Source organism: Mobula hypostoma, chromosome 3 (assembly GCF_963921235.1).
Source record: "Mobula hypostoma chromosome 3, sMobHyp1.1, whole genome shotgun sequence".
In the NCBI taxonomy this organism is placed as follows: Eukaryota; Metazoa; Chordata; class Chondrichthyes; order Myliobatiformes; family Myliobatidae; genus Mobula; species Mobula hypostoma.
The window spans coordinates 215,163,617-215,188,644 of record NC_086099.1 but is presented as its reverse complement, the minus strand read 5'-3'; the positions used below and the strand labels follow the sequence as shown (position 1 = coordinate 215,188,644).

General features: G+C 44.4%; 1 protein-coding gene across 7 annotated transcripts in view; it reads right to left on the bottom strand.

The window, feature by feature from the left end:
* The window catches only part of LOC134344521 (5'-AMP-activated protein kinase subunit gamma-2-like), a 512,949-nt gene that overhangs the window by 57,098 nt on the left and 430,823 nt on the right, over positions 1-25,028 (bottom strand). For all 7 annotated transcript variants that reach the window (XM_063044464.1, XM_063044467.1, XM_063044463.1 and 4 more), the window contains one exon: positions 12,696-12,754. In XM_063044464.1, the coding sequence (XP_062900534.1) occupies positions 12,696-12,754 (59 nt within the window). The remainder of the gene's footprint in view (positions 1-12,695; positions 12,755-25,028) is intronic.

Here is a 25,028-nt window from a genome sequence, read left to right as displayed (position 1 = left end):
ACTTCTATCAAGTAGCCTCTCATCCTCCTTCGCTCTAAAGAGAAAAGCTCAACTCAACCTATCTTCATATGAATTGCTCTCTAATCCTGGCAGCATCCTGCTAAATCTCTTTACCCTCTCTAAAGCTTCCATGTCCTTCCTATAATGAGGCAACCAGAAATGAACACAATATTCCAACTGTGGTCTAACCGAAGTTTTATAGGGCTGCAAAACTACCTTGCAGCTTTGAACTCAGCATGCACTTTTTCCACAATGAATGTATTCCTGTGCTGTCCTCTGTGGTCCTTACTCAACCCCGAACAGAGTGTACCATACCGGTGGGCGGCTCGGAAGCATAGTAGTTAGCGCAACACTTTACAGTACAGGTGACCTAGGTTCAATTCCCACCGCTGCCTGTATGTTCTCCCTGTGACCATATGCATTTCCTCCAGGTGCTCCAGTTACCTGCCACAGTCCAAAGACATACCAGTTGGCAGGCTTGGTCATTGTAAATTGCCCCATGATTAGGCTTGCTCGGATTAAATCAGGGAATTGCCAGGGTGACGTGGCTCAAGGGGCTGGAAGAGCCATGCTGTATCCCAATAAATAAATAAAAATTAAACCCAGTCTTGAATTTCCTCAACATGTGCTGAGAAGTTGTCATTACCAGAAATTCTGGAGAAACCCTTTATGTAGTGCTTTAAAAGGATTTGTAGATGTAAACAGTGTTTACAACAACATGAGCACGATGGAAGAAAGGCAAGAGGAACTCAGGGCCTTGGTGTCATCATTAAAGTTAGATGTCATCCACCTAATTTCTTGAGTTCAGTCAAGTGTATGATAAATGAGCGGGAACAACACATTCTCTCCTCCATGCAAAGCCTTTCATTCTGCCTTACAATTATCTGTGTGGCTGCTTTTCACAGACTGTTGCTTGCCATTATTTTCTACATCAATCTCCATTGCTCAAAACACAAGATAGTAATAGCTACACATTTCTCCTTCAAACATGGTTCTATTAATCTCAATACAGTAACCTCATTGCACATTTATTGTAGAAATTCTAGCCATATTCCTACCTAGGCTGGATTTTTTTTACAAATACTGGCATTTTTATCAACTTTCTTCCAAAAACTATCAATGCAAAGTGCACTTAGTGAGCTGATCAGAAGTAGTTTATTTCTGAGATCATAGAATAAGTGATTTGCTAATTAATCTTGGTATTCAGAAGTATTGGGAAACTGTTCCTCTGACAGTCTGAGTGGATGACAACTATTTTGATGGCGACATCTTTCAAAAACCAAACCTAAACAACATATTAACTCTCACATTTCAAAACCAGGTCTCTGTAAAAAAAAAATGCAGATATAATTTCAACAAGGGATACAGGTCAATAAGCTCTTCTTGGGCTTCCAGCTGGGTAACAGTATCTATTATAACCAATGTTTTGATGACAAACTCAGGGATGATGCCTGAAGGGATACAGTACTGGAGCCATTATACAAAGATAGGTACTTCATTTGAAGCATCAAATTTGGGTTTAATTATTCCTTTTGCTTGCTCTACATAAAAATAAAACAGCTCAAAGATTTGAAACTAGTTTTGGCTCGCCTGTTTAATTTGACCTATTTTCTCCTGCTCGTAACCATACATGCTGATGCATGGATAAATTCCTTAGCTCCGACAAATGTAACTCACTTTGACTAGTTACAATGAGTGCAATGGACCTGGGAAGTATTATTCAGAAATGCAATCCATCCCATAATTCTCTGGCACAATATTCCTTCACACTAAGTCTTGAAAATGCTCCTGCATGCAAATTATTTGATAATTTCTTTCTTTTTCTCCATCTCTCTGTTTGTTTATTTTAAAAATTGTTTAGCGATACAGCACAGTAACGGGCCCTTCCAGCTCAAAAATCTGGTGCCACTCAATTACTCCCCTGGGACCAGTTAACCTATTAACCCGTAGGTCTTTGGAATGTGGGAGGAAATTGGAGCACCTGGAGGAAACCCATGCAGTCACAAGGAAAACATACAAACTTCTTACGGGCAGCGACAGGAATTGAACCTGAGTTACTGGCGGAGAAATCGGTGGTAGTAGAACACTGCATTTGCACTGGCCATAGGATTGACTTTGACGGCACAAAACTACTGAGCTGTGCCAATATCTTTTGGGATCTCCTGGTAAAAGAGCCATTGAGATAAAACTAGAGGAAAAGAATTTTAACAAAGATGAAGGTCTCACTCTAAGTAAGAACTGGAATTCGATTGTAAATAAGGTGGGAGATCAGAAACCTGATTGGATGAGGACCAACCAATCAGGAGGGACAGAATATGGGGCATAAATACTACTGGACTAGACATGCCTGGGCAACATCCTTGAAGAAGATGGCAGAGTTTGTCATCGGTTATAATTGATATCTGTACCTGGCTGGAAGCCTGAGAAGAGTTTAGTTGTTACACTGACCATTACGATACTGTGTCTCTCGATTTATGCATGGCCAATTACCTTCCAGCAAACAGCTTCAATGCTGCTCTCATCTCAATAACTACTTTCTCTGTGAAAATCAAGACAAAATTATTTCACATTTCACTATTCTCTCATTCTCAACAGGTATTCCAAATCCTGCAGACTTGCACTATCCTGATACAAGGTATTGTGGCGACCCATTTTCTACTGCACACGAACCGGCTCACAACAGCGCGCATAGGCAGAGGGCCGGCACCAGAAAGGGCGCCGGGCCATCTTCACCAGCAGGGGGAAAATCCCGCGCGCGGAAAGGGTCTGGGAATATCCATTCCCCACAGCAATCCCGCCCCAGGGAGGGCGGGAATGGGAAGGCTTTAAAAGCAGGCCGTGAAGTTTGAATAAATCTCTTTCATCGCAACTCTAACTCACCGACTCCGTGTGGTTATTCTAGCGCTGTGTGTAGCACACCGCTACATTTGGTGACCCCGACGGCCCAAATGATATTTGGGCCAGAGATGACTGACGCCGCATCTGTTCACTCAGTTTCGTTACAACTGCCAGGCTTTTGGCTGCAGAAACCCCGTCTGTGGTTGGAACAGGCAGAAGCACAATTCCGCATTCGGCAGATAACCTCGGAGTCCACTCGTTACTACTACGTGCTGAGCTCTCTCGACCAAGAGACTGCTGCACAAGTTGAGGAGTTTATACAGTCGCCTCCGGAGAACAGCAAATACACAGCATTCAAAGCCCTGCTCATAAGGACTTTTGGACTCTCACGGCGCGAACGAGCTGCCCGCTTAATGCACCTGGAAGGTTTGGGAGACAGGCCGCCATCGGCATTAATGAACGAAATGCTGGCCCTGGCTGAAGGACACAAACCCTGCCTCATGTTTGAGCATGCGCTCCTAGAGCAACTGCCCGAGGACATACGCCTGCTGCTGTCCGACGCAGATTTCAGCGACCCCCGGGGGGTGGCGGCCCGAGCAGATGTGCTGTGGAATGCCAAGGAGAGGGGCATCCGTCGCACAGATCACCAAGCCGCGTAATGGTGCTTCTACCACCAGCGGTGGGGCACAGAGGCCCGCCGCTGTAGACCACCCTGCAAATTCCTGGGAAACGCCAAGGCCCAGCTGCCGCCGATCACTACGGCGGCTGGCCATCAGGACAGCCTCCTGTACGTCTGGGACAAGCAGTCAGGACGCCGATTTTTGGTCAACACCGGAGTGGAGATCAGCGTTTTACCTCCAATGAGTTACGACACCCACAACAGAGAACCGGGACCCACCCTGAGGGCCACAAATGGCAGCACAATACGAACCTACGGCACCCGCATGGTGCGGCTACAGTTCAGCACCAGCCGGTTCACGTGGGACTTCACACTGGCCGCCGTGGCCCAACCACTCCTGGGGGCGGATTTTTTGCGAGCCCACAGCCTGCCGGTCGACCTGCAAGGGAAGCGACTCGTCCATGCCAAGACTTTTCAAACGTTCTCCCTGGGTGAAGCAAAGTTGCCAGCCCCACACCTGGACTCCATCACGCTGTCCGACGATGAATTCACCAGGGTCCTGGCGGATTTCCCATCAGTACCGACACCGCAGTTCACGGCAGCCATGCCCAGACACGGAGTACAGCACCACATCCCGACCCAGGGACCACCCCTCCACACCCGTGCCCGAAGGCTTCCCCCGGACAAGCTCCGACTGGCGAAGGAGGAGTTCAAGAAGATGGAGGAATTGGGGACGACGGTCCGACAGCCCATGGGCCTCCCCCCCTGCACATGGTGCCCAAGGCAACGGGGGGGGCTGGAGACCATGCGGTGACTACCGCAGGCTGAACGAGGCTACAACGCCAGACCGCTACCCTGTGCCACACATTCAAGACTTCGCAGCAAACCTACACGGTGCAAGGATCTTTTCCAAAGTAGACCTCGTCTGGGGATACCATCAAATCCCTGTACATCCAGACGACATCCCCAAAACAGCACTTATCACCCCGTTTGGACTTTTCGAATTCCTCCGAATGCCGTTTGGTCTAAAGAATGCCGCACAGACTTTCCAGCGGTTAATGGACGCGGTGGGACGCGATCTGGACTTTGCATTCATCTATTTGGACGACATCCTCATAGCCAGCAGTAGTCGGCAGGAGCATCTGTCCCACCTCCGCCAGCTCTACTCCCGCCTCAGTGAGTTCGGCCTTACAATCAACCCAGCCAAATGCCAGTTCGGACTCGATACCATCAACTTCCTGGGCCACAGGATTACTAAAGACAGGGCAACCCCGCTGCCCGCCAAGGTAGACGCAGTCCGCAACTTCCTCCGACCCAACACAATCAAAGGCTTGCAGGAATTCGTGGGTATGGTGAATTTCTACCACCGTTTCCTCCCCTCAGCAGCCCGAACCATGCGCCCCCTGTTCACTCTAATGTCGGGTAAGGGCAAGGACATTACCTGGAACGAAGAGGCCGCAACCGCTTTTGTTAAAACCAAAGAAGCCTTGGCAAACGCTGCGATGCTAGTGCACCCCAGAACGGACGTTCCTACTGCCCTCACGGTGGACGCATCCAACACAGCAGTCGGTGGAGTGCTGGAACAACTCATCGAGGGTTGCTGGCAACCCCTGGCATTCTTCAGCAAACACCTACGACCACCCAAACTCAAATACAGTGCTTTCGACCAGGAGCTATTGGCACTATACCTGGCAATCCGGCATTTCAGGTACTTCTTAGAAGGTAGGCCCTTCACCGCGTTCACGGACCACAAACCGCTTACCTTTACGTTCACTAAGGTGTCCGACCCCTGGTCGTCCCGCCAGCAGCGACATCTGTCCTACATCTCCGAGTACACGACGGACATCCGGCATGTCTCTGGAAAGAACAACGTAGTGGCGGATGCACTTTCCAGACCTACCATACAGGCCCTATCCCAGGGGGTGGACTATGCAGCGTTGGCAGAGGCACAGCAGGGAGATGCTGAGATCCCCAGTTACAGGACTGCAGTCTCCGGTTTACAGCTCCAAGACCTCCCTGTAGGCCCAGGTGAGAGGACCCTACTATGTGATGTAGCTACCGGCCAACCCCGCCCCGTCGTCCCAGCAGCCTGGCGCCGGTGGGTTTTCAAATCCATTCACAACTTAGCGCACCCCTCCATCAGGACAACCGTCCGGCTGGTCGCCAACAGGTTCGTGTGGCATGGGCTTCGTAAACAGGTCAGGGAATGGGCCAAAACGTGCATGCAGTGCCAAACGGCCAAGGTGCAGCGGCACACCAAGGCTCCGCCGCAGCAGTTCGAACCCACCCACCGGAGGTTCGACCACATCCATGTGGATATCGTGGGGCCCCTGCCAGTGTCGCAAGGAGCGCGGTATCTCCTAACTATGATAGACCGGTTCACCAGATGGCCAGAGGCAGTCCCGTTCACCGACACCGCCTCCAAATCCTGCGCCCGAGCACTGATTGCAACCTGGGTAGCCCGCTTCGGGGTACCGGCCCACATTACCTCCAACAGGGGCGCCCAGTTCACCTCCAGCCTGTGGTCGGCTATGGCCAACCTTTTAGGATCGCAGCTACACCACACAACTGCCTACCATCCACAGTCGAACGGACTAGTGGAGCGTTTCCACCGTCACCTGAAGTCGGCTCTCATGGCCCGCCTGGAGGGGCGTAACTGGGTGGACGAACTTCCCTGGGTCCTCCTTGGAATCCGCACGGCGCCCAAAGAGGATCTACACACCTCGTCAGCTGAGTTGGTGTACGGCGCACCCCTGGTCGTCCCAGGAGAGTTCATACCAGCCCCAAGGGGGCAAGAGAAAGAACCCGCAGCAGTCCTGGACAGACTACGTGAGAGGCTCAGTAACCTGGCCCCCATCCCCACTTCACAGCACAGACAGAGCCTGACCTGCGTACTCAAAGACCCGCAGAACTGTAAGTTTCTTTTTGTACGACGGGGCGGACACCGGGCACCGCTACAGCGGCCCTACGAGGGGCCGTTTAAGGTGATCAGGAACAACGTGTCCAAGTTCGTGCTGGACATTGGGGGGAGAGAGGAGGTTTTCACGGTGGACCGACTCAAACTGGCCCATGTGGACTTGGCACAGCCGGTCCAGGCTCAGGCACCGCGGCGCAGGGGCAGACCTCCCAGAGTCCGATCCAGACGGTGGACATTGGGGGAGGTATCGCCGGTTCTGGGGGGGGGGGGGAGGGTTATGTGGCGACCCACTTTCTAGCGCACACGAACCAGCTCACAACAGCGCGCGTAGGCAGAGGGCCGGCACCAGAAAGGGCGCCAGGCCATCTTCACCAGCAGGGGGAAAATCCCGCGCGCGGAAAGGGTCTGGGAATATCCATTCCCCACAGCAATCCCGCCCCAGGGAGGGCGGGAATGGGAAGGCTTTAAAAGCAGGCCGCGAAGTTTGAATAAATCTCTTTCATCGCAACTCTAACTCACCGACTCCGTGTGGTTATTCTAGCGCTGTGTGTAGCACACCGCTACAGTATTTCCATTTATCTATTTCGCTTATTTCTTTGTATTCCCTGATTACCTCTCCTTTGGGTAGCTTTATTCTCTTTCATTTTAGGTATTAAGTGCTCCTTTTTAAGGTTAGGTTTGCTCTCAGCTATGTAACCACACGTAAAACCCATTTCCATTTCATAGTCAGTTTTATATCACAGAAACAGATCCTTACTAACTCATTTTAATTTTTCGCACTGCTGATCCATATCACTGATCATCAATCCTTTGTGCTTAACCTGAACATGACCTGAATTCTTAGCAGTATTCTGGTTGCCACAGGGTTCCCTTTTGTCGTTGCTACACCAAATAAAATTAAGTCAAACAGTTCAGCTTTGGCAGACATCCTGCTTATGCACCAGTAGTGAAGCAGATGTGAGAAAAATTGCCCCCAACACTAATTTGTCAAAAGTGATTAGTCCTATCTAATATCTATATTTTCCCCTGAATCACTTTTGATGAATTAGAATGCTGGGGGCAGTTTTTCTCACATTTTCTGCCTTGCTGCTATAAATTCAGCAGAAACCATTTACGTGCATAAACAGTGTCTTTGCCAAAGCTGAACTGTTCGGGAAAGCTTCAAGAAAACTGCTCCTCATTGATCACATTGTTAATACTTGTCTCCTTAACTTGCTTCAAATTAATCCCTCATTTGCGTTTTGATTTCCCACGGTTCAACAACAAACTCCCAGTATCATTACTGCCTCTTTAACTTGCTTAGTTCTGGATTACTGTGGATTAGGTACAATTATAAAACCTCTGTGCCACTGGAAAAGGCCTTTCGGCACCGAGGCCATGCCAGCTCTGTATCCAATTCAATTCATGGGATATGGCTCCAGGATAATATTACCTAATTTAGAGAGCTGAGATAACGTGGAGAATGAAAAGAAGTGTTTATGAATGATAAATGGTAGGATGCAAGTGCTGCAGAATAACAGAAGGATGTCCACATACTCATGAGAGCGGTGGCACAGGCATAAAGTGGCTAAGCAAGCGAGACACATATCAATTCCGACAAAGGATCCTCAGCTTTAAAGGTTAACTATTTCTCTTTCCACAGATGCCACCTGGCCTGTTGAAAGCTTCCATCCTTTTCTCTTTTCCCATTTTTGTTGGGCACATGCACTTATCAGCTGAGACATGGAAAACAAAAGAGGTGAGGGTGGAGAAATGGTTGGTCTAGAAACCTTTGGTTAAGGCTACTGTGATGTATACTGACCTTGTGACCCATGTGACAGCTTGAAATAAAAAGAAACTATTTTCCAGAGGTGGAGAATTATAGTCAACAGACTAACTAGGAATGACTAGTATTCTTTGGAGTTGAAGGTGATTTAACTGACAGGTCGAAAAAGAGGGATCAAATTTCCTGGAGAGTGGTCAATAACTAGGGAGCAGATCTCAACAAGTAGAATAGATTTGAAGCCACAAAAAACTGTAGATACTGCAATTTGGAGCAACACACAAAATGCTGCAGGACTCAGCAGGGGAGGAAAGAAATGCACAGTCAGTGTTTCAGGTCCAGACCCATCACCCAAACTGGAGATTTACAAATAGAAATTTGGAACTCATGGTCTGAAAATATGTTGCTTCAGACAGAAATTCTTGTCACATTCATAAAAATATCTGGATACACTCGAAGATGTAACCAGAGAGAGAATTGGGGAATAAAAGTAATCTGAATATCAGCATGGACACAATAACCCACTCCCTCATCTCTGCAACTCAAATTTCTGTGACTCTATGATCAGTATTATTATTCCTCTTTCTCTATTACTGTCCTGATCCTCCTGTTCACTTCACAATATTGCATTACCACCCTTAATCCAGGCCCAGGCCCAGTTATGGCTTTAGCTTCTGCAGATATATCATGATTTCTACTGAAAAACCAATGACTCTGGTTCCCAAATGTTGTTACATCCAATATATTAATGCAGATACAGGTCCACTTTAATTTGCATTCCTCTGTACACATTTTCTTTTGGATTGCCTCCCTCTACGTACAGCTCATAATCTATCCAGGCTGCCTACTCTGCCGAGTTCCATTACCTATGCCTCTTCCACATCAACTCAACCTTGTGGCCTAGCAAGAAATACACTGAGCAATGATTCAGGGAAACAATAACGATTTTCAGCTGATGAGAACAATAATAGAAGCAGCATAAAGAATATCTCTGAATGAAGTGTTGCGTACAGACAATAAAGGTCATGACAATACCCAGGAGAGCATGTTCTGAGGAAGGATCTCTGACCTGAAACACGAACCGGTTCTCTTTCCAAATATACTCTTTGACTGACTGAGCACTTTCAGCATTTCTGTTTTTAGAATGGCATAGTATAGGCCCATTGTGCCGACCTTTTAACCTGCTCCAAGATCAATCTAATCCTTCCCATGCAGGAGTTTGGTTTAAGATAGTGCTAGTGAAGCATAACAATGATTCGCTGACAGCAAACAAAACTATTGATTATAAATCACACCTTTTCTCACAAACGATCACTGCAATCAAACTTCCCTTTCAGAGCTGAGCTTTTGAACTGGCTGTACGACCTGACATTTTTGCAGAGTGAACTGAAGTCTGGAAGGTGCAGGGTGGTTGTAGCGTGGCACGCATGGGCCGAATCAAGGCGGTGGGGCCCATGCCCGAGAGTGAGGAACAAACTGATGTCTGACCGACTTAAACGACGGGCCAGATTGGAAAGGTCAGGTACAGGCCAAATCAAGGCAGCAGGCTTTGGGCCTGAGAGCTTATCAAAGCAGCAGGGCAGGGCCCGTGAGTGAAGAACAGCCTGCTGTTTAGTCGATTTAAGCGCCAGGTAAATTGAATAGGTTAGGGTATTGGGGCCAGAGGAAAGGGACAGGCTAGTGTTTAACTCACTATTTGCAAAATTTACTCGTCTCAGCGTTGAACTGAGGCTGTGGCCTGCAAAAACTAACAGGCTCCTGGATTGGCTGTGACTGCCTTCATGGCTGTGAATGCACTTTCTGGAACTTCAGTTCTGAATGTTATTTGCTTAGTTTTACTGTTTGCATGATTTGTTTTTTTTCCCCCTGCACATTAGGTGCCTGACCGTTTTTTTTTAACAAAATGGGTTCCATAGGGTTTCTTTGCTTTGTGACTGTCTGCAAGATGAACTCAAGGTTGTATATTGTATAGTATACATACTATGAACTTTGAACACAGCCCTTCAATTTCCTTTCATCCACGTGCCAAAGAGTCTCTTAAACATCCCTAGTATATCTACCTCTACCATCACCCCTGGCAGGGCGTTCCATACACCCACCACTCTCTGTATTAAAAAAAACTACTTCTGTCATCCCCCCTATACTTCTTCAATCACTTTACAAGAATAACCTCTCATATTAGTCATTTCTACTCTGGGAAAATGGCGCTGGGTCCACTATACCTAAGCCTCTTATCATCTTATACATCTCTTTGTTTCATATTCTAGCCTCTGCCGAAAAGTTAGTTTCTCCCTGAAAAACGTGGGCCATTTCCCATATCTCTGAGAAGGCAAACATCAATAGTTAAATTCACCATCACCTTTACAAGTCCAGCAAAGCCTTTGACAAGGCAAGGAAAAAGGAGCTTAAAGATCAAGGCCTCAAATTTGTAACTAAACTTCCAGGCACCAGCGATTACTGCCCACCTATATGATTCTGAGGGTTGGGTTATGTACAATCAGTCTCCTGGAAAACTACCACATGCATTATATCCATAAATTATTGACAACTCCAAATCCACTGACGATGGAAGCAGACAAACGCGAGAATCTTCTCTCAGGCAAACATTCTAGTATTATGGCTTTAAATAAGCTCAGTCACTTTAGTGTGCTCCCAATGGCAGACTGTCAGTACCGTCACAAATGATCGTTCAGTACAGGAACAGCAAGGTCCAAGGGATGGTACATCTGTTAACCACATTGTTCCCATGCCTTACACCAGATTCCCAAAACTGATGTTCTATTCCGAGCTGTTATGGAAAAAGATTACCAGGTGGACAGAGAAAAAGATTCACATATGTGCTCAAATCCACTCTGAGAGAGTGCAATTGATTCCTGGGAAGTGGAGGTGTGACCACACCGAGAATCTCCTTTTGGGAGCACACAGAAGTACCACGTTCACAGGAGTGCAGCACCTCACAAACTACCCACCCACATATCCGCTCAGGCATTCCTTCTCCACGAGGCAGAAAATGCAATTGGCCTTATCTGTCACCTCTTAATCCACATAATTAAAATGGAAGCAAAGCTACTTGAATCCCTGAGAAATAAATGAGTGATACGGCGGAAGGGTACGATCGTTTGACGTTTTGTCTTAAAGGACATTGTCACCAGTGAATGCTTTGTTTTTAAAATATGCCTTGTTCTTAGAAACCACAGATTACAGCATATGTAGGAACAGGACACAGGAGACAACTATACAATCCTGTCAGAGTATTCTGCCATCAATAAGATCGTGGAACATCTTCTATCTCAGTTTTACTTTTCTGCACCAGTCCAGATTCCTTGATAGATGTGTAGATATTAAACTCTGTCAGCTAACTCTTCTGGTCAAGATAGCATCGAGCTGCAGTCTCTACTGAGATCGTGGCTCAGACTGTTTTTAAGTCCACAGGGATGATTTTGGGGACAGAGAAGGGAGTTAGGGGTCAGGTTAAGGTTCAGGGATGTGGGGGAGTTAGAGGTCAGGCCTCCGATCTGCATTTGAGGTCAGTCAACTTGGGAGGGAGGAAAGGAGCTTGTTTTGCTGCTGTTGTTTTCTGTGTTTCTGTGTGGTTCTGCTGAGCATAGTGGGCATGTAATGTTGGCGCTGGAATGTGCCCCCATCACATTCTTTGGTTGTTACCACAAATGACGCTTTTCAATCTATATTTCAATGTACCTGTGATAAATCAATCTGAATCCGACAACCAAACCTCCACAACCCTTCTGTAGAGAGAGTCAAAAATTCTTATCCGGTTGGTGGAGATTTTTTTTGGATCTTTTAAGATAGTGACCTTTCATTCTGCCTCCCAACTCCCACCCCTCCGCTTTCTCATCCGGGGCAAGCTTCAACTTTGCTTTTACCCTGTCAAGCTCTGTAATAATTTAGTCTGATTTCAATGAAATCATATCTCATACTTCTAAATTCAAGGGAGTACAGTCACACTCACACATTATGTACTGTATATATACAGTATGTACGGGATTTGATCACTCTAATCACGTATATCTTTCTTCAGGTAAGACGACCAGACCTCCACACTATATTCCGAGTGCAGTCTCACTAGAGTGTTACGTAATGGAAGAAATGCACGAGTGCATCTCTACTCTTCTCAAATTGTCTTACCAGACAGGCCAACATACTGTGTGCTTTCTTAATTGCTTGGCCTACTTTTACATGAACTTTCAGTCATCTGTGTTCAAGGACACCAAGGTCTCTCAGAATAACAGTACCTCTATACACACACAGGGTTTTTGTCTGCTCGCTCTCCTGTAAAGCACCTTGGGGCCTTACACTGTAACGAAAGTTCAATAATAAATGCAAGTTGCAACTTTGCTATGAAGTTGAATTAATTAAGTGACTCCCAATGATTGTTTTGCCTTCACTGGGGGTTATTGAACAGTCAATTCCAATAGAACAAAATGGACAGGAATTTCCTCCAGACACCCCAGACGACATGAATAAAATATAACTGTATTTTCATGCAATTTATTGATTCTAGCTCCCAAAAATTAAGGCTGACAATTCAGACTACTCACCATAGGTGACTTGTAGTATCTATGCAGTATGTTTATGAAGTCTGTTATGGTTAACATTCCTAAAGAAAAGAAAGTATTATTATTAATTGAGGTTGCAGGATATCACAGCATGACTGAAACACGTCACCTGGTGTGGAAGCTGTTTTATTAAGATCTGGTAAGCAGTAAACACTGCAAAGAGTGACTACAGGCTGGAAAAAACTCCACATCCCTCAGAAGCCACACATCACAACTAAACTGGTATTAAAGCCACCAACACTGGTTAAAAACTAATTATGCAGGGTACAAGATAAATAGCTCAGTGAGTTTTTTTTCCAGACTTTGACTTGGCTGGGTGGAGCACATCAGTCCTACACATTTCCAAATATAATGTAGCCTTCTTTAATTACTACACCCAGGGATAATATGTATTCAGTATTTTGCCTAGTCAGGAGCTCCTGCAGTATCAGATTAGCATTCATTCTAAGCCTCAGAACTTTCAATTTCTCACATCGCTTGACTGCACTGAATAAAAATAGTGTCTTAAACAGAATAGAAGCCACTACTTGGCACCAGGGTCACTGAGGTTGTGGGAAGAAAGCTTAATGCTTTTTGTAAGCTGATCTATCACGGTATTCAGCTGATAATGTACTGTTGCTTCAGGACTTTTACTTTCAGGCTCAAACTACATTTCTTGATGCCACTCATTCCCCCTTGCTACTCCAGAAGGCACCTCTCCAAGTGTGATTGGGAGGTAATCAGTTCAGCAAAGAAACTGAAAGGCAAGTCTCTCAGGCTCAAATCTGACCTTTGAATTTGTATACTCTCTCTGCAGCACATATTTCCCCATATGCTCCAATTTCCTCACAAAAGTGTGCTTGTTGTCCCATTAATTAATTATTGTAAATTGCCCCTAGAATAAGTGGGTGGTGGGTGGTAACTGATAGGAATGTGTTTAACTGAATAGGTTACAATAAAAGTAAGAACAGGAATACGATTGCTCCAAAGTTGGCAGTTGATGGGAGCCTCCTTCTCTGAAATGATATGAAATAGATATTCTCAAGGGATCACAAAGGCAAAGAGGGCAAAATCTACTCTAGTTAACACGAATAAGAGTTCCAGTGATAGACTGATTTTTAGAGGGGTAGGGGGAGTTAACCTTATAGAGTAGACGTGGACACACTTTTTGCTGATAGACAAGGGCAATCCTACAACAGAGGTGGAGCTGGGTTTAGGGAAAAGTGGAGCAAAAGTGCTGGCGGGCACTTCAGTTGAGTGCTGCATTACCTCATGGAGATCCAGAGCCAGTCCCGGAAGAGCAGCTGTTTGATATAGATCAAGTTCAACTCAGGTACAGAGGCTGAGGCTATTTCTACCATTACTCTCCGCTGGGCCAAGAAAACGTATCAAAGAAAGGGGATTGTTTCCAATTAACTCCCTCCCACGACACCCTCTGCAATCAGTAATCGAATTTTCAATCAACTGAGGGAGGGTGGCATCTAAGACCGATCCACTGGCCAGCATGGCCGTCTTTCAACACGCTTTCTTTAAAGCCTGGAAGCTAAGCATCCAAAACCAACCGCAGTGACAGCTGACAAAGGGCCTAAAGCTTTCTGACTCTTCAGGCTTAGCAGAGATGCCTTACTATAAATAATTTTGTTGGAAATAATTGCTTATTAATGTATCACTATATCAAATAATGTCAATAGGGAGAACTGGAGAAAAAGTAGGCTTGGTTGTGGCCATTAGCCAAGACTAAAAATAACGAGCTGGAATGAGCTGCCAGCACAAGTAGTGAATGAGAGCTCAATTTCAACACCTAAGAGAAGTTTGGATAGGTACGTGGAGGGCTATGGTCCTGGTGCAGGTTGAGGGGAGTAGGTAGCTTTAAGTGGTTTTGGCATGGACTAGATGGGCCAAAGGGCCTGTTTGTGTGCTGTACTTCTCTAAGACTCTCAGTCATGGGCACTTCTGTTAAATGCTGCATTACAGAATTGAGATGCAGAGCCTGCCCTGGAAAAGCAGTGATTTGATATAGATCTTGAGACCTGCTCAGCTGAAGTAATTTGTCCTTTTGGTGAAGGGATGAACCGATGGATATATGTTGGTGTTCTTTTATCATTGTCATGTTTCCTGAGATACAATAAAAAGCTTTTGTTTTGTTTGCCATCCAGATTGATTATTCCATGCATAAGTATGAATCGAGGCAGTAAGAAGAAAACAAATTGCAGAGAAAGTGCAGCGCACTGCAGGTTGTAAGCAAACTGCAAGTGCTAGTAAAATGGTGGCGCACTCTCTAGGTCCAAACAAAGGTGTAATTGTTCATCCTTTGTATCTTTTTCATGATTGCAAGACACTGCTGGACAGAGGTGGAGCTGGACTTGTTGCACACTGTATTGCAACCTGCTTCAGCCACCAGGGAAAGAGGATGTCAGAGGCGATGCATGATCCAACAAATGCTGCAAATGATGGTCTTGGATGAGTTTTTTGTGATCGCAAGGCCCCATTGGAGATTGGTAATGTAGAATACTACACGCCTGCTTCACTGGCTCATTGGCGAGACCAAAGGCAGGGAACTGCCTTGCCCTGGCTGTTGAACGGACAAGGCCCTTATGCCTCGGGGTTTCCTGTTGCGACTGTTGAGGAAGGAGATGAGGGGGCCGGCTATGTGCCACTGGATTCCATGCTGGGTTGGGCGCTGGCCCCTCCCTTCGGAGCTGCCTTCCAGTGCTTGCTCGATGGAAGACAAGCTGGATTGTGTTTGTCTGCAGCTGTGTTTGTGCAAAATAAGGAACTGCTACGGGCTTGTTCTGCAGAAACGTGGCTCCAGGACAATGTCCATGTACCACCAATTTACAGGCCATGACACCAGGGACTTGGGCTTTTTAAAAAAAAATCATAGCTATGTTTTTCTGCTATTATAATTATATGTGCTATGTGTGACTGTTGGCACTGTGTTTTGCACCTTGGCCTCAGAAGAACACTGTTTCATTTCGCTATATTCCTGTGTTTGGTTGATTGACAATTAAACTTGAACATGAGGAGGTCAATTGTGAGATCAAATTTCATCTATTAACATATGAGAAGTGTATTCAAGAGTCAGATAACAGTTAATTAGAAGCAGTCTTTGAACACCATGATATGTGCTCTTAAGCTTCTATAAACTTCTGCTGATTGGGAGAGAGGAGAAGAGAGAATGATTGGGCTGGCTGAGAGGAATCCTTGAGTATGTTGGCTGCTTTCCTAAGGCATTGGGAAGTGTAGACAGAGACAGTGGAAGGAAAGCCTGTTTGTGTGAAGGAGCGGGGAGTGTTCATAATTCTCTGCAGTGTTTAGGACCTGGCACAGAGTAATTGCTGTGCCACACCACTATGCACCCGTATAGGATGCTTTCTAAGGTACATCTGTTCCATAAAGCAGAAAATGCGGAACAAAACCTGAAAATACAAACACATGAGATTCTTCGGATGCTAGAAATCCAGAGCAACAGGCACAAAATGCTGGAGAAACTCAGCAGATCAGGCAGTGAATAAACATTCGACATTTCAGCGCAGGGCCATGGAGGCAGCGCAGGGCAGTGGCATTTGTTTGGGGACTGATACAGGCTGTGAAAGAGAGGGTCACTTGGATTAGTTTGTAAACTGACACAGGGATGTGGGAAGACTGCTGGGCAGTGGTACTTGTTTGTGCTCTGAAATGGCACTGTGGGGAGAGACAGCAGGGCATTAAGCTGGTTTGAGGATCAACAGGGCTTTGGGGAGAGTGGGGTGTTGGAATTGGTTTGGGGACTGCACCAAAGTTTAAAGAGGAAGTGAACCTTAGGGATTCATTTGGGCTGGAAGGAGAGTGTGAGGTTGTGTTTGGGTCTGACACAAGGCTGTTGGGGGGGGGGGGGAGAGAATAGGCCTGTAAGATTAATTTGAGGACAGACACAGGGCTTTGAGGAGAGAGCAGGCTACTGCTATTAGTTTGAGGGCTGATACAAGGCCAGAGGAAGAGTGAGGGGATGTGTCATACGATTTCGGACCAACATATGGTTCTTGGGAGAGTGGGCCTGTGTGATTTGCTTGGGGACTGACACTGGAATATGGGTTAGAGTGGGGCAGGGGGATCAGCTCGAGGACTGATACAAAGTACGTTCCTGGTTTTGATTTCAGAGTTCTGAGTGACTGAATCCCAAGTTCTGGTTTCTGGGTAATCAAGTCCAGAGTCCAGAGCAGCAACTCCAGAGTGACTTCCCAGATGAAGCCACTGCATTGACTCTGCTAATCCCAGTTGCCTACATTTTTTCTCTTATCCCCCAGGATTCTCTGATTCACGTGCTCATCCAACTGTTTCTTAAACGACACCTCAGCCATTGACTCTGGCACATCATTCCATAAACTCACCAGCCTCAGCATGAAACTGTAGCCTCTCAGGTCCTCTTTTAATCTTTCTCATCTCATGTTAAATCTGTGCCCCCTACTTTTAGACTCACCAACTCTGGGGAAAAGACTGTTACATCACCTTAACTCTGCCTCTTGTAACTTTAAACACTTCCTTAAGATCTCCTTTCATTCTCCTCTATTCCAACAAATAAAAGAGCTAGCCAGCCAGCCCAATCTCTCCATTTTACTCACAACCTCTCATCCTAACAGCATCCCCCTAGAGTTTTCTTGTGCTCTTTCCAGTTTAAGCACATCTTTCCTCAACTGTACACAGTACCCCAAGCGTGGCCTCACCAACGACTTGGACATTTGCAATATAGCTTCCCAACTTCGATACCCAATGCCTGTATAAATGAAGGCCAACATGATAAACTCCTTTTACATCACCCTCTCTACCTGTGAAGCCATTTTCAATGAACTACGTAGTCCTAGTTCATTATACTCCCTAGTGCTCTACCATCCAGAATATGTCCAATATTGATCTGAAATTTCAAAATCTATCACCTCAGACTTAGCTGTACTGAAATCCAGTTCCCACTTTTTGTAACTTATCAAGATCAGTAGCTCCATTACTAGCACAAGCCTCCCATTATCAAGGGCATCTTCAAAAGGCAATGCCTCTAGAAGGCAGATTCCATCATTAACAGCCCTCACCATCCAGGACATGCCAGTTCTTCATTACTACATCACTACATCAGGGAGAAGGTACAAGAGCCTGAAGACACACACTTAACATCTCAACTTTCAGATTCCTGAACCTTCCATGAAACCAGAACACTACTTTGCTGTTGCTTCTTTGTGCTATTTATTTATTGTAATTTACAGCTTTTTTTTTTGACGACTTCCGGGTCATCAAGGGAATGGCGGCGTAAGGAAAAGGTCTCTCGACAAGAAAGAAGATAAACTGCCCCAAAATCGAATTTAGACAAATACTTAATATTGCATAAAATAATAAAAGGGGCTAGGATGATGTCTAAGAACAAGAATAAAAAGTCCGCTTCGAAGGCTGATAAACATAAAGAGATGCAGCAAGGCGACGGGCCTAGCTCCCCCACGGCAAGCCAGGACGGAGATAATGAGGGGGAATCGGTGACTCTGTCTTTGATTCTCGGAGAGATTCGCGAGTTCCGACAAGATAACAGCAAACAGCTGGAAGATATTAAATAGTAAAAACTAACTCGCGGATAGATGAAGCCGAAGCGAGGATTGTTGGAATTGAAGAGAAGCTACAAAATGCAGAGGAGGTGATAGCAGAAATGCTGAAGCTACAAGACCAACTCCAGTGGAAACTAATAGATCAAGAAGGCCGCTCGAGAAGGGAAAATGTGAGGATCTACGGAGTTCCCGAAGGAACCGAAGGTAAACCCGGATTGATGATTCCCTTCGTGGAGAAGCTGCTTAGAGAGAACCTTGATATGCCGGCCGCAAAAGACCTACAGATAGAAAGGGCTCACCGCGCGTTGGCACCACAGCCTCCGGCAGGCGCCCAGCCCAGATCGATTCTGATCAGATTTCTCAGTTACAGAACGAAGGAAGAGGTGCTTAAAAGAGCATGGCAAAAGAAAGGTTTCATGTGGAACAACTGTAAAATCAGTTTAGACCACGACTACGCACCGGGGATTCTTGCCAGACGGAAGGAATATACGGAAACACGGAGAGTCCTGAAGGAAAACAACATCAGATTCCAGACCCTGTATCCAGCTCGGCTGAGAGTCTTTTACCACGAAGGGACAAAAACTTACGCTACGGTGGAGGAGGCAACGTCGGACCTGGCGGACCGGGGACTACCTATTAAAGTTATCACCCAACCGGAGTCGCTACTGGAGAGGATTCGGCAGAAGTTGTGGCAGTTAGTGGGGCGAGGACGCTCCACTCGAAACAGAGTGTCAAACTACAAGGAAAAGCTGCAAATATTCAGACGCGAATGTACATAGAATACAGATTAATTAAGAGAAATGACTGAAAAGAGTAAATCGGACTTAAAAGTAAAATGAAAACTGGTAATTGAAAATAATCTAGGCGGAATAACTTGAATGATAGCAATATGGTCGAGACATAAATAGGAGAAAATTCTCTATGATTATTCAAACTGCTGAGGGCCCTCAAACACAGGGTGAAGATAGAGGTTATCCCTCTGAACTGAGGCGGGTCGGTGCTCAGGCCTCACTGTGGGAAGTCGGGGAAAATTTTCAAATGTTATACGTTCAGAAATGTCTAGGGTGTGGTTATATGTCTTGCTTTACTGTTGAGAAGGGATTGCTTACTGTTTGGTTAGAAAAGGAGAGTGCTTTTTTTCTACTAGAGAAAAATGCAAACTGAATTGGTAAAAATAATTTCCTATAATGTTAATGGGGTTTTGAATCCAATTAAAAGAAATAAGATTATGTCTAAATTGAAAAAAGAGAGGGCACAAATAGCTTTCCTCCAGGAAACACATATGAGCCAATCTGAACATGGAAAATTAAAAAGAATGGGCTTTAAGCATGTATTTTATTCATCATATAAATTGAGTCACAAAAGAGGGGTAGCTACTTTAATATCAAGTACTCTTAATTATGAACATATTTCAGAGACTAGAGACAAAGAAGGACGGTTTGTAAAAATCACAGGAAGAATAGAAGGTACAGAAATAACATTGCTGAATGTTTATGCTCCTCCAGGTAGTGAATGGTCATTTTATAGACACATTTTTGACCTAATGGTCAGTTCTCGAGGGGTAGTAATTTGTGGAGGGGATTTTAATATTAGACTAAATCCTATATTAGATTCTTCAAGAATAGTTACTCAGAATAAACCTCTGACTCGGAAAGTGAATTCATTGATGGAGGAGTTGGGAATTATAGATGTCTGGAGGGAATTACACCCTACTAGTAAAGATTATACATATTACTCTTTCCCTCATTCAGCCTATTCAAGGATAGACTATTTCTTTATCTTTAATACAGATAGACTCAGGATAAAAAACTGTAATATTGCAACAATTGATCTGTCGGATCATAGCCCAGTCTCTATGTCTCTAATCCTGGAAAGGAAAATGAGGAAAACACTATGGAGGCTAAACTCACATATACTTAATAACCCAAAAGTAATGGAGAGATTAAGGGGAGAAATCAAAGAATATCTAGACCTTAATGACACGGGAGAAACATCACCAGTGATTTTATGGGATACATTGAAAGCTGTACTGAGAGGGAAAATTATTTCCATTACTACTCACATGAAAAAATTCAATGCACAAAAATTAGCAGACCTTCAAGGAAAATTAAAACAACTTCAAGTTGGAGATAGCAACAAAAGTAATTCAAATCGAAAACAGGAAATTAGGAAATTGCAAAGTGAAATTGATGATATTTATACGTTGGAAACTCAAAGAAATTTTCTTTACCTGAGACAAAAGAATTATGAAGTAGGAGGTAAATCAGCTAGATTATTAGCATATAAATTACGAAAACAACAAGCAGACAATACAATTCATAAAATAAAGAATCCAAAGACAAAGCTTGTGGAGAGTACAATAGGGAAAATTCAAGAGAGTTTTGAAACGTATTATCGAGAGCTGTACTCCCAACCCCGGGCCCCCAATGAGCCCTATATAGACAGTGTATTGAATTTTTTAGATCTACCTAAACTTACAGATTTACAAAATGAAAGTTTATTAGAACCAGTAACTGTCAAAGAACTGAACGTGGCCATCTCTAGGTTAAAGGCTGGAAAGTCCACGGGTTCTGATGGGTTTACCTCAGAGTGGTACAAGTCCCTGAAGACACAGTTAGCCCCATTACTACTTAACACCTTTAATTGGATCTTGCAGAGAGGAGAAACTCCACCTTCCTGGAGAGAAGCGATTATTTCAGTTATTCCTAAAGAGGGTAAAGATAAACTAGAATGTGGCAATTATCGGCCAATTAGTGTTCTTAATTTAGATTACAAACTATTTACATCTATATTAGCGCGCAGATTAGAAAAGCTTTTACCTGGCCTAATCCATTTAGACCAGACTGGATTTATTCAACAAAGACAAACACAGGACAACATAAGGAGAACTCTGCACATATTAGAACAGGTTAATAAGAACGAGACAGAGACAATGGTAGTAGGATTGGACGCTGAGAAAGCTTTTGATTCGGTTAGTTGGGCATTCCTATACAGAGTGTTAGGAAGATTCAGCTTTCAAGAAAGGTTTATTAAAGTAATTCAGACTCTGTATGACAGTCCAACAGCCCGAATTAAGATAAATGGGGACCTCTCTGACTCCTTCATTTTAGAGAGAGGCACTAGACAGGGATGCCCAATTTCTCCTCTCCTTTTTGCGCTATATATTGAACCACTTGCTCAACTAATAAGACAGAACGAAATCGTAAAAGGTATCAAGGTGGCAGGGATTAAACAGAAAGTGGCGTTATTCGCAGATGATGTTTTGGTCTATCTGAGTGAACCAGAAAAATCATTTATAGGATTGTTTACACTGTTGGATGACTTTGGGAAAATATCAGGTTATAAAATAAATGTAAAGAAAACGCAGGTTATGTCCCTAAATTATACACCATCCAAAAAATTGCAGGATACATACGATCTTAAGTGGGAAGCTAAATCATTAAAATATTTAGGAATAACCCTGCCGAAGGATCTTTCAACACTGTCACAGGTAAATTATGGGCCATTAATCTCAGAGATAAAAGCAGATATGCATAGATGGAATCTTATCCCCTTTTTAAGTTTAAATTCAAGGATAAATACTATAAAAATGAATATTCTTCCTCGGTTATTATATCTTTTCCGTACTTTACCAGTGGAGGTGGATGATAATCAATTCAGGGAATGGGACAAATGGATTTCCCGCTTCATTTGGCAAGGAAGGAAACCTAGAATTCGATATAACACTTTACAGTTAGGGAAGGAAAGAGGAGGTATGGTTCTTCCTTGCCTGAGAAATTATTTTTATGCCTCACAGATAACCCCTCTGTTATATTGGTGTAATAGGGAATATAAGGCTAGATGGAAGGAAATAGAATTTGGATTAGTTGACGGTTTTCCTCTTCAGGCCTCAATAGCTGACAAAGGATTGATGGCCCAGTTGGAAAAATTTAATAATGTTTGGATAAATCTTACATTAAAAGTATGGCAGAAGGTGGTTAATTCATGTGGAATTAATAACATGCTAAAACTCTTTAGATGGTGTGCATATGATAACGAATTCCTTCCCAACAGAGGAGATAAAAGATTTGAGCTATGGATAAAGAAAGGTCTTACAACCTACCTCTCATTTATAGATAAAAGAGTATTACAAAGTTTCCAAATCCTGCAGGACAAACATGGCCTAGAACATAATGACTTTTTTAGGTACCTTCAAATACGAAACTATGTTAACCAGAGTTGTAGATATACAGACCTATCAACAGTAGAATTAGAATTTTTCAAGATTCTGAATTCGGCTTGCAGTTCAATACCTAGTAAATCAGTTTCTCGCCTATATAATGCACTCTCCCATGCTAAAAATGTAAATACACTGTATATTAAAGAGAAGTGGGAGAAAGAAGCGGGGTTGGTACTTTCAGAGGAGGCTTGGGGGAAAATCTGCAGCTTTCAATGGTCCTCGACTAATTCTTTGACTTGGAGAGAACATTGTTGGAAAAACATTATAAGATACTTCAAGACCCCATATCAGGAAAAATATAAAGATACAAATGTGATGTGTTGGAGAAGGTGCGGCTCTAAGGAGGCAAATCATTTTCATATTTTCTGGGATTGCCCTAAATTAAGTCTATTTTGGGAAGGTATTCATAGAACATTAGTTAAGGTACTTAGGTCCCAGATACCTCTGAACTTTGAGACGCTCTATTTGGGGCATGTATTGTTCCTTGAACAGAAGGAAGATATAAAGTTGCTGCAGGCCCTCTTAGCGGCAAGTAAGAAATCAATCACTAGAAAATGGCTAAATCCAATACCACCTACATTAGAAGATTGGTACGAAATTATCTTGGAAATATTTAAAATGGAAAAGTTGACCTACTCCCTGAGAACTCAAAAAGAAACATTTTATCGAATTTGGAATAAATGGATTGAATATATAACCCCAATGCGAGCAGACTTTAGATGACTTTCCTAATGATTTATATTGCTCTTCTCATCAACACAGTAATATTGCTAACGTAAGCACCCCTAGTCTAAACGTTTGTTGTTTTTTTTTGGAAAATAGAGAATTAACACAAGTAAAGGGAAAGATTTGGGAAAGGGATAAAAAAAATGAAAAAATTAAGTAAATAAGTACATAGGGATTGGATAATTATGTCTGCGGGCAGGAACAAGCACGAACAAATTGGGATATAAGCACCTACAATGGTTGGTATATAGGCTTGTATGCAACATTTTGGACCAGTGGAAATGGTCCAGAAGGGTTGTATGGAAACTATTATTACCATTTTTCTTAACAACTAATTTCATTACCTAGCCTAATAGGTTAGATTTACCACAGTACATAATTATCTATTTAAATGTTTATTTTGCTTTTATATCATCTCAATGTGTACTTAAGAATGTATAAATAATTGTAGTTTTATACATATAAAAAAATGGAAAAGGTTATATGTGTGAAAAAAGTACATGATAATTGTGAACTCCTTATCCAAATAAAAATAAAATTTTTTAAAAAAAGTAATTTACAGCTTTTTTGTGTGTGTTACACTGTACTGCTGCCACAAAACAATGAAGTTCACAATATACGTGAGTGAGAATAAACTTGATTCCGGTTCACCAAATCCGACAACCCACAATCTATGATAACCTTCTTCACTATAACACCTCCCAATTTTATATCAACCATATATTTTACATGCATTTATATACAAACCTTCGCTATAATGAATGACATGGGTCCCAACAACAATCCCTGCAGCACACCACTTATTACCAATCTGCATTCCGGAAAACAACCTTCAACCACCAGCACTCACAACACGCTGGAGGAACTCAGCAGGTCGGGCAGCATCTGTGGAAACAATGACTCGACATTTCGGGCCGGAACCCTTCGTCAGGACTGTAGGGGGAAGGGGCAGAGGCCCTATAAAGAAGGTGGGGGGAGGGTGGGAAGGAGAAGGCTGGTAGGTTCCAGGAGAAAAACCAGTAAGGGGAAAGATAAAGGGGTGGGGGAGGGGATAGGCAGGAAAGGTGAAGAAGGAATAGGGGAAAACACAATGGGTAGTAGAAGGAGGTGGAACCATGAGGGAGGTGATAGGCAGCTGGGGGAGGGGGCAGAGTGACATAGGGATAGAGGAAGGGCGGGGGAGGGAATTACCGGAAGTTGGAGAATTCTATGTTCATACCAAGGGGCTGGAGACTACCTAGATGGTATATGAGGTGTTGCTCCTCCAACCTGAGTTTAGCCTCATCATGGCAGTAGAGGAGGCCATGTATGGACATATCTGAATGGGAGTGGGAAGCAGAGTTGAAGTGGGTGGCTACTGGGAGATCCTGTCTGTTGTGACGGACAGAGTGGAGGTGCTCAACGAAGCGGTCCCCCAATCTGCGTTGGGTTTCACCGATGTAGAGGAGGCCGCACCAGGAGCACCGGATGCAATAGATGACCCCAACAGACTCACAAGTGAAGTGTTGCCTCACTTGGAAGGACTGTTTGGGGCCCTGAATGGTGGCAAGAGAGGAGGTGTAGGGACAGGTGTAGCACTTGCACTTACAGGGATAAGTGTCGGGTGGGAGATCCGTGGGGAGGGACGTGTGGATCAGGGAGTCGCGGAGGGACCGATCCCTGCGGAAAGCGGAGAGGGGTGGAGAGGGAAAGATGTGCTTAGCGGTGGGGTCCTGTTGAAGATGGCGGAAGTTGCGAAGGATGATGTGCTGGATCCGGAGGCTGGTGGAGTGGTATGTGAGGACAAGGGGAACTCTGTCCCTGTTGTGGTGGCAGGAGGATGGGGTG